Source organism: Solanum verrucosum, unplaced genomic scaffold (genome assembly GCF_900185275.1).
Source record: "Solanum verrucosum unplaced genomic scaffold, falcon-dt-bn FXZP01000207.1, whole genome shotgun sequence".
Taxonomy (NCBI): Eukaryota; Viridiplantae; Streptophyta; class Magnoliopsida; order Solanales; family Solanaceae; genus Solanum; species Solanum verrucosum.
Genome location: NW_026019996.1, coordinates 2128831 through 2138629, shown reverse-complemented (window position 1 = coordinate 2138629; position 9799 = coordinate 2128831). Strand labels below are relative to the sequence as shown.

The 9799-nt window shown below is 33.7% G+C and overlaps 1 protein-coding gene across 1 annotated transcript; it reads left to right on the top strand.

Annotated features, from left to right (window-relative positions):
* Positions 1 to 1386: 1386 nt before the first annotated feature.
* LOC125819332 (WEB family protein At2g38370-like) lies at positions 1387 to 3604 on the top strand. Its single transcript, XM_049498784.1, has 2 exons — positions 1387 to 1530; positions 2114 to 3604. Exons 1-2 carry the CDS (start codon positions 1387 to 1389, stop codon positions 3503 to 3505), a joined length of 1536 nt encoding a protein of 511 aa, XP_049354741.1. The 3' UTR covers positions 3506 to 3604.
* The last annotated feature ends 6195 nt before the right edge of the window (positions 3605 to 9799 follow it).

Genomic DNA, 9799 nt, shown 5'->3' with positions numbered 1-9799 from the left:
TTTCAAGACATTTTATGAAGGCAAAATACATAAACAAGATATTTAACTTGACTTTAGTTGATATTACACTCTCTAACTTTGAGTGTGCACAAGTAGACAATTAAATTTATATAAAATTGAACAAATAGACACATGTATCCTATGTGGCGTCCTACATGGTAATTTTGTGTACTATGTGACGCTCTACATATATTATGTCACGTAAGATGTGTATGTCTACTTGTTCAATTTTATACAAGTTTAAATGTCTATTTGTACCTATCCAAAATTGGAGGGCATATGCCAACTAAACCAAGTTAAAAGACATATTTATGTATTATCCCTTTTATGAATAAGTGGATGTATTAATTAACCTCAACAATAACCATTTCTCACATGAATAAGAAAAAATTAAAGATATAAGGGATCTTTCCTGTGGTCCTTAGTATACCATTATATAAAAGGAAAAAAATGGGAAAAAAAGAGGAAGAAAAAACTCCTTTTCTTTAACTTTTGACAGTAATTTCGTAATGAGAGATGATGTACTAACGACCACTTTCCCCTATTCTTTATTTACTTTATTCATCTGCACTCACACATAGAGAAATATATATACATGCTCTCACTGAACACGTTTGGGTTATATTGGTTTGTGCTCTGTAAACTATTTTAGCTTCATGGTCCCATTTTTCACCATCCGACATCATCATCGCCATCACTACCCCTCAATATAAATCATTAACATCTCAAATTCACTCCAAATATCATTACATTTTGTGTAACTAAGGCCAACTTAAATGACTCATAGTCAACTACCTTATTTATTTTAGAGACAAGTATTTAAAAACACTCTTAAATTTGACCTGAATTATTAGTTTTGTTCTTAAACGATGGACAGTTTTAAAAATTAAATAGTGACATAAAATGAACCTAATGAGTATTAAGTCTAAGCTATGAACACCCCTGTCCCCTACTCCTGTCGCAATTTACTTCATTTTCAGTCCGCTAGAAAAAAAAAAAGATACCTTGTATAGTAGGTAATATAGTAACAATTTTAATTTTAAATTTCTCCCTTTTTTTAATTTATAGCTACATAAATATTGACTTATTTTAGATTATAGATTTTAAAGAAAGTATTCCCTGCAAATTAGTTGTTATGTTTTGCTTCTAAAAAGTCAATTTAACTAATCTTCCAATCAAAATTATAAAAAAAAAATGTTACTTATAAATTATAATTTTTCTCGGATCAATATACATTTTAAAATATTAATCAAAATTCATATAATTATAATTATGTGGTGGTATTTTGGAATGGAGGAGCACTGTCTGACTATATATATTGCGGGGTAAGAGTGCACCCTGCTGCCTGTGGTACCGTTTGTGTTTAAATACTACAGTAGAGGTGGTATGGCTGAAAGTAAGAAAATAATGAATCCAAGAGTGGAAATTGATACATCTCCGCCTTTCGAGTCAGTGAAGGAGGCTGTCGATCATTTTGGGGGCAGTGGCCCTTGGATTCCCCACCACTTGCTCCGTTTACCACCTCCGGACGTAAGCCTAAATCCTACCCTTCTTTTTGGGCAATTTCTACAGCTTTCTTATGATTAGAAATACTCTTAATGGTGTTGTGATCACTTCTTTTGGCTCAAACTTAACATCGCTTTCGCCTGATTCTTTATTTTCCATGAGTTATATGATATGAGTGTTTCCTTCTAATGTGTCGAAACACTGGGTCCAAAGTGTTTCCTCGAGCAGGAGTAATGCCTTCAGGGATGGCAATGGCAATTGGGGCAGGGCAGGGCGATGCTTAATCAACTACTAGTACTAATGCTACTATTTTGTGTACATTACATCCTATTTTTTTGCTCTGCTCTTCCATTCTAAGTGATTAACATGAAAATGAAATCTAAATAGTTCTTGGTACCAAATTTGCATACACAGTATCTGTATTAGCCCGTTGAGATGGTGGTGTAGTGTTCGGGCCAGATGCTTGGCTTGCTCATAATCTCTCATCTTTTATCGTACATTTACATTTTATTCTAAAAGTATTTTATTTTTAATGATAATATGTAATTAGACACTAGCATTTTGTTGTTGATCAATACATCCATTGATGAGATTTTATTGTTGGCAGAACGATTCTGACGTGGGCAAAATGGAGGAGCAGGCAGTAAAATTTGAGAAAGACTTGATTGTGAAGGAACAGGAAGCCCTCAATGTCTTGAGAGAAGTGGAAGAAGCTAAAAGATTTGTTGAAGGATTGAAAGTAAATTTGATGCAACAAGTGTCTGAGTTGGTGTCCAGTCCCAGTTTACATCCGGAGAGCCAAATTCCGAATCTTAATGATCTGTCAGCAGAAAACTCAAGTCTATGTCCTCTTCAGTCCCCAGGGCATGTACTAATGGAATTAAACCGAGCAAAATTAGACCTTAACAAGATGTCGACAGACCTTACTGTGATTAGATCTTCTGTTGAGACTCTGAATAAGAAAATGAAGAAAGAAAAGATAATTCTTGACAGAAGCAGTCAGACGAAATCCCTTAATTCAGCAGCAGGGTTGGAAAACAACACTATGAACCAGCAGTTGAGCTTTGAAGCAGAACAATTCAAGAAAATGGCAGAAGCTTCAAGGTACGAGGTGATGAAGGCAATGTCAGAGATTGAACGAACAAAGGCGAGTATTAGAATGGCTGAAATGAGGTTACATGCAGCCAAAAAGATGGAAGAAGCAGCTAAAGCTGTGGAAGCAATTGCTTTTGCGCAACGAAAGGCTTTACTAAATGGAAAGAATTCTTCAGCTGTTGTTCAGCACACAACTGAGGGAATCACAATTTCATATGAAGAATATTATGCTCTTGCTCGAAAAGCACAGCAAGCTGAAGAGCTATGCAAAACAAAATTTGTAGACACAAACACTATGCACAGAACTAATGAAGAAAACCAATCTGAGGTGTCTATTACAAAGAAGATGGAGGAAACTACCAAAGAAATTAGACACAACAGGAGTACTCTAGAAGAGGCTTTGGACAACGAAGATGGTACTCAAAGACGAAGTCGTCTTATTGAACAAGATGGTTTCTACAGGGAGAGATCAGAACACACTCAATTGCATTACTCAGGGCATAATACCTCAGTCAAATCTAAGTTCAGAAATCCTCAGTCATCTCTCACTAGTCATGGGAACCCTCGGCTAGTTGATGGCAACGAAGCAGACAATGTCAATGACAAATCAGTCCCAGTCTTTCGATCATCAATATCAATTGGAGACATACTAAGCAGGAAGCTGATTTTGCGAGATGATCATATTGTTGTGGGTAAGCATATGGAAAGCCACACTGAAAGAAAGCATGTGTCTTTTAGCCAAATGCTGAGGGAACAGAGTGGGATCATATTGAATCCGACAAAAGCTATGAAAGAAGGGGATGTACACAAGCAGTTCATTACACATAAGAAGAAGTTTGGTTTCATCCAAGTACCACTTCCCAGACAGAATAAGAAGAAGACACAGCCTTTGAACATGAGATGATCTGCCCTTCCTCCCACATCAGTCTTATACTTGTTTACTCGGCTTGCACTTTTTTTTTTCTTTTTTTTTTGCAGTGTGTATTATCTGTTGTGTTTGTGATTTGTGATTACCCATTTTCTCTTCTTGATTGGTGTAAAGCTCCTAACGATATAGTGCATTTTTATGGAAAAATATTGAGACAGAAAATGTAGCTTTACTCGAACGTAGAAGAGTATGTACTCATTATTGCTGCTACAAGTAACAAGTCATCACCATAATCCAACTTTTTATTTATAGAATATATACAAGAGAGTTTGATCAAATAACACATCCACGTTATATGAACATACGGTACCAGATGTAAATTTCATTTGAGAATTGCTTGTCATCTCTGTAAAGATGGCCATTGACTTGTCCTGGACGACTACCATTCGAGGGATTAGGTCTCTTTATCAGATCCCATAGTTTCGTAATTCATCAAAACATGAGAATATAACTGTCAGCAACTTCAACACAACGTACATGAATTCTTGCCGTACTATTATTACATCACAAACTTTAGTGTATGTAGGTGTCCTGTTAACTTTAATTTGGCTAAGCATCTAGTCCATCTACTGTCCCCAAATTTTCACCGCAAGTGTGGTGAAAATTTGGATTCCAATATTATGTCATTTAATTGTACCATTTATCCTTCAAATGAGTTGATCTTTAATTTTTTTCCCTATGAAGCAAAATTAGCCTAGCGGGCATAAGTTCGGCATAATTTGTTCGATATTATTATGCAAAACTATGTATTTATGCTCCCAAAAATGTTAGTTATCTTGAGGAGCAAAAACTAAAGATTAGAGACAAAAGTGCAAATAACCCACATTATGTTACTTGTTTGGAATGTGATAATATTCGAGTATATACATTCTATTTAATGTTGTTGTTTTTTATTTCCTTACTAGTTGTTACAAGCCAATCAGTAGTCATATTGTTTGAGATAATTCAAATTTTTGGTTCACTTATGGCCTAATATTAAATGATCAAATCCGATTCCTTTCACTAGTGAGTAAACAGGTAGGAATATCATATCATAAATCATAATAAAAAGATTTGTTAGACTCAACCAAAAACATTGGTAATGAGAATTATTGCGTTTTTTTACAACTTTTATAATGTCAAAGATATGGAAGATTGCAATTTCCTTTTAGTTGTCCTTGCCATCAAGTGCATATTTTATGGTCATCATTATTTTTAACCACATCTTGTTTTGCTGCCCATATTCATGATTCTTAAATTTAACTCATAATTATGAAAGGAAAAAAAAAATTGGTTAGAAAATTTGGTCAGAATGATATTTTATCTATGTTATTTTACTTTTTAAAATATTTTTACCCTTTTAACTTTAATAACTTTTAACTAAAAAATGGAAAAAACATCAGTTTATTTTAAAATTTAAAAATTATTATAGTTTTTTAAATTGTTTGGCCAAATTGTGGCCAAATTTTCTAGCCATTTAGCACTTCCCATTATGAAATTTGTCAATCTATTCACAACGTGGATGAATTGAGCGAATGATAGCGAAAAAATGATCAAAATTGTCCTTTATCTTTTCCTTAAGACTCAAAATGATCCTTATCCTTTCAAATAGATCACTAATGATCCTTCTTCTTTGTAAAAATGGTGCAGATTTAGTTTGTCATATATTTTCCGTCTATCACTAACGGAAGTCGCTCATATGCGCGATTGCATTAAATTGATATGACCAAGTTTCTCTTTTCCAGAGGTAGAAGTGATTATATTGTGAGCAGATTTCTCCATTATTCATAATCTCCATATTATTATGGTGAGCAGATTTATTTACATACTAATTATATTGGTGTTGTCTCCAATCTTTTGGTAGGGTTATTTAAAATTAAACACAATCAAAGTTAATAACTCAAATTGACAAATATTATTGACTTATTGATAATGGTTTGTTAAATTTATTATTCCGTAAAAATAATAGCTTTCGAAATGAATAATGAAAGGGTAGAGTGTGCACACATCTTATCTCTACCTTCTCAGATAAAAATATTATTTTCAAAAGATCATTTTCTTATCTTATCTCTACCATCTCAGATAAAAATATTATTTTCGAAAGATCTACGGGTCAAAAGAATTTACAATTCGCTAATGATTTAGATTATAATTATTTTTGTGAATTATTAATTCTATAATGATTTATGATTTTTCTTGATGAGTTAACGGATAATTTGATAATAATTATTAAATTACAATTTTATGCTTAATCGGTAATAACAAGCTCTTATTTTAGACGTATCTTTCTGAAATTCTGGATAATTTACATGTTTTGTGTTGTTAGATCAATAGTTACATATTAATAATATATATATTTTTAAGTTTTTCGTAATCTTTTCATTTGTACTTCTGGATATGCATATTTAATTTGGATATTGATGATATATTTAACTTTATAATATATAATGTTTTGTGTTGTTAGATCAATAGTTACATATTAATAATATATATTCTTAGGTTTTTCGTAATCTTTTCATTTGTACTTCTGGATATGCATATTTAATTTGGATATTGATGATATATTCAACTTTATAATACATAATATTTTGGATGTTGCATTCTGTTGAATTGTCACTTAACTTGATTATGTTTCGATGTTTATTTTTTTTTTAAAAATTAACAGTTAATTGACAATCAATAAATTAATAACCCATATCCTATTTTTTCTATAATGATTTAGTATTTTTATAAATTAATAAGTCGAACTAATATATGAGGTGAATATTAATTGTGAATACCATGAATCCTACGGTAGGATTCCTACCACTTAAAATTTGTTGATTTGGTGATCTCAATAATTAATCTTTACCGTCTTAATGAATGAACAAATGGAGCTAAACGTGTAACTTGACGGAAAAAGTTTGAAAGATTAAAACTGCACCATTTTTAAAAACGAGGAGGACTATTAGTGCTCTCTATAAAAGGATGAGGATCATTTTGAGTCTTAAGGCAAAGATAAAGATATAATTTTGGTCCTTTTCATATTGATAGCACCTATTTGGTTAAAATTAAAATATGGGTAATACAAATTAACTAATTTGAAATGCTTGGTCGATTTAGGTACCGTTTGATTTAGCTTAAAAAAAATTCTAAGGAAAAACTACATAAATGGGTCATAAAACTTAAAATAATTATATGTTCATATCTCAATCCAAAGTAGTTTAAGAAATACCCATTCTCTAAAAAAAAAAAAAAAAGGTCCATACCCCCATTCATTAAGGCTGATAATTTTCGCTTAAAATCAGTATCATTTACTGTATTGATATCATTAAGGCTGATAACATAGCTTAACAAATACTTAATTCGTATATATATATATATACTGTATTGGTATCATTAAAGTTTTTTGTTCAGAAATTACTCATTAGTCAATGATACTAGTATATGTATATTGTTGTTGTATCAATAATGTTTCTTGTTCATAAATTACTCATTAGTCAATGATATTATAAGAGTATATGTATATTGTTGTGGTATCATTAAGGTTTCTTGTTTGGAAATTACTCATAGTCAATAATACTATAAGAGTATATGTATATTGTTGTGGTATCATTAAGTTTTCTTGTTCAGAAATTACTCATTAGTCAATGATACTATAAGACTTAAGAGTATATGCATATTATTGTGGTATCATTAAAGTTTCTTGTTGAGAAATTACTCATTAGTCGATGATACTATATATATATTGTCACGCCCCAAACTCGAGAGGCGCAACTGGCTCCTAATGCCAAAACTCAGGCCCTAGCCGACCCTGTTGAACCATTTGCTACTAGCACATGGCAACCACACACAATCAAGAAATCAATTAAGTATATCTCGGCTTAAAACTAAGTCATGGACCGGCAAGGCCCCTGTCAACTAATCTATAAAAGAAACAGCTACTCCCAGGAGATCATATAAATGAATAGTCAACTAGCACAGAAGTCCTAATTGTGTCGTCGAGGCCACCATGATATCTATACCAAAACTAAAAGCGGGTATATATCAATACAATACATCAAACAGCTCACAAGCTTCCGCAAACCAACAACATAGGCCAACATGGCCATAACGTAGCTATAAACCCCACACACTAGTCTGCAAGCCTCTAAGAGTAGTAAAGATTGGTGGGACAGGGCCCCAGCCTACCCATAAAGATATATACAACAAAATGTAACAAACCTCCAAACTCTGGCAGCTCCGGAGGAAAGGGGCTAGCCAACCAGATAAAAGTCAATCCTGCTGCTGATGAGGTCTACTCAGTCGTCTGTCAGGTCATGCATGCATGAATGCAGTGCCCCCAAGGCCATGGGGCGTTAGAACAAAATAATGTACAGAGTATGAAAGGCAATAGACTATGATGAGGTATCCTGATATACTGGAATAATCCAATAAATAAATCAAGGCTAAGATAAGTGTACTGACCTGCTCCTAAATCTAAACTTATCAAAAATAATAAAACAACAACCTAACGAAGCCCTCATAAGCTCGGCAGGTACAAACAACACACAAGACTACCTACTCAAGCCCCCATAAGCCCGAAAGGTGTCAATCAGCCTATATACCCCTATCAGTAGTCCCCTAGCCCCGTAGGCAGTCACATAACCCTCTTAGGAATTAATATAGCCCCTTAGGTAGCACATAGCTCCTTTAGGCATCAACGTAGCTTATAGACAACTCATAGCCCTTTTAGGCAACAACATGTCCCTGTAGAAAGAAAATAGCCTTCTTAGGCATCAATATAGCCTTGTAGGCAACTAATAGCCCTGTTAGGCATCCATATAGCCCTGTAGGCAGAACATAGCCCTTCTAGGCATAGATCACATTCCTGCAGCTAACCACAATAGCCCAAATGACAATAATAACAATCCAACCGCTAAAAGTGAGCAATTTAGTTATAAGCAACCTATACAAATAGCCTCTTAAGTCGTGTCCAACATAGGGACGCTACTAACTGAATAAGAATCCCGACAAGGGTGGATTATATCAACTCGAGCAGCCAATAATATATCAAGGATAACAACCCAAATACATTGCTTCTAAACTTTAAGGAAACATGTCGTAAGTAGGGAATAGCCTTAACATACATTTCCAATGAACGCTCGAAAGACCGTAGTTCTTTCACGAAAGTTGTTCCTTATGTCCTAAGCTTCGCAAACACTATATATACACAGCTGGTACCCACCTATAAACAGTTTATAATTAATCTTATATCGGCAGATTTTCCATGTTGCCCCAACTTATCGAAACGTCCGTAGAAATTCATAAAAACAATCATAAAAGAGTCCCGAGATGATTACCTTAGTTAACCAAGTTAAAACCTTGAAGAAACACCAATAGTTAAAATTTATATCTTCAAAAACTAGCTCCGAAAGCAGCAAATAGAAGGGAAAAATGATTGCCACGTGTAGGGATTACGTTTCTAGGCACGGGGGCAATGTTTAATGGTAGAAATCGTCAAAACTAACCTTCATCATGCTAGGACTCCATAGGAACCCTCTCCTAAGCTGTTTTTTCTAGTTTTGGAACTGAAATGAACTGTTTCCATGGCTAAAAAGGTTAAATAGCCGACATACCATATTTCTTTACCCGACCCGGATTCTGCCCTGGCAATCCCTAGTAAAACCCTCATAACTTTTTACTCGGATGTCTGTTTGATACGGGGTTTTGTGCGTTGCAAACTAGACTCGTAGGCCTTCGATTTAATGGGTAATAGGCCTTCTAACTCTTTATATATTGGGAGAAAACATCCAATACATTTGACCCAAATTTCAAAGAAATCTTTAAAAAGGAACTTACGATAACTTTCGCCAACTTTTATTTTGCCACTTACTTAATTTCAAATCTTGAGATAAAACCCTTGAAAACTTAAAATATGACATACCACATCCTTTTTAATTTATTACTCACCCTCTTTGTCTTTTCACGAAAGTACGAGTTAATTTAGACGTTTTGGAAAAGTCGGTGTGTTACATCCTTCCCCCCTTAGAAACATTCGTCCTCGAATGAAAAATTTGAGTCACACAATCGTGTCTCTAGGAGTTGCCAAAGTATAGGCAAAGTATCATTTGTGAATGTGACTATCCATAACCTGAAACGCAGATATTTTAACCTAGGCGTCTCACATTACGGCATAAATAGCTAAGCACTATAGCTCCGCAATAATAGTGCGAGCAAAATACAACGACAACAACCATAATAATAAGCAATAATATATAAAAAAATAAAAATTGATAGGTATCTAACCTTACTTCACTAATATAAATTGAT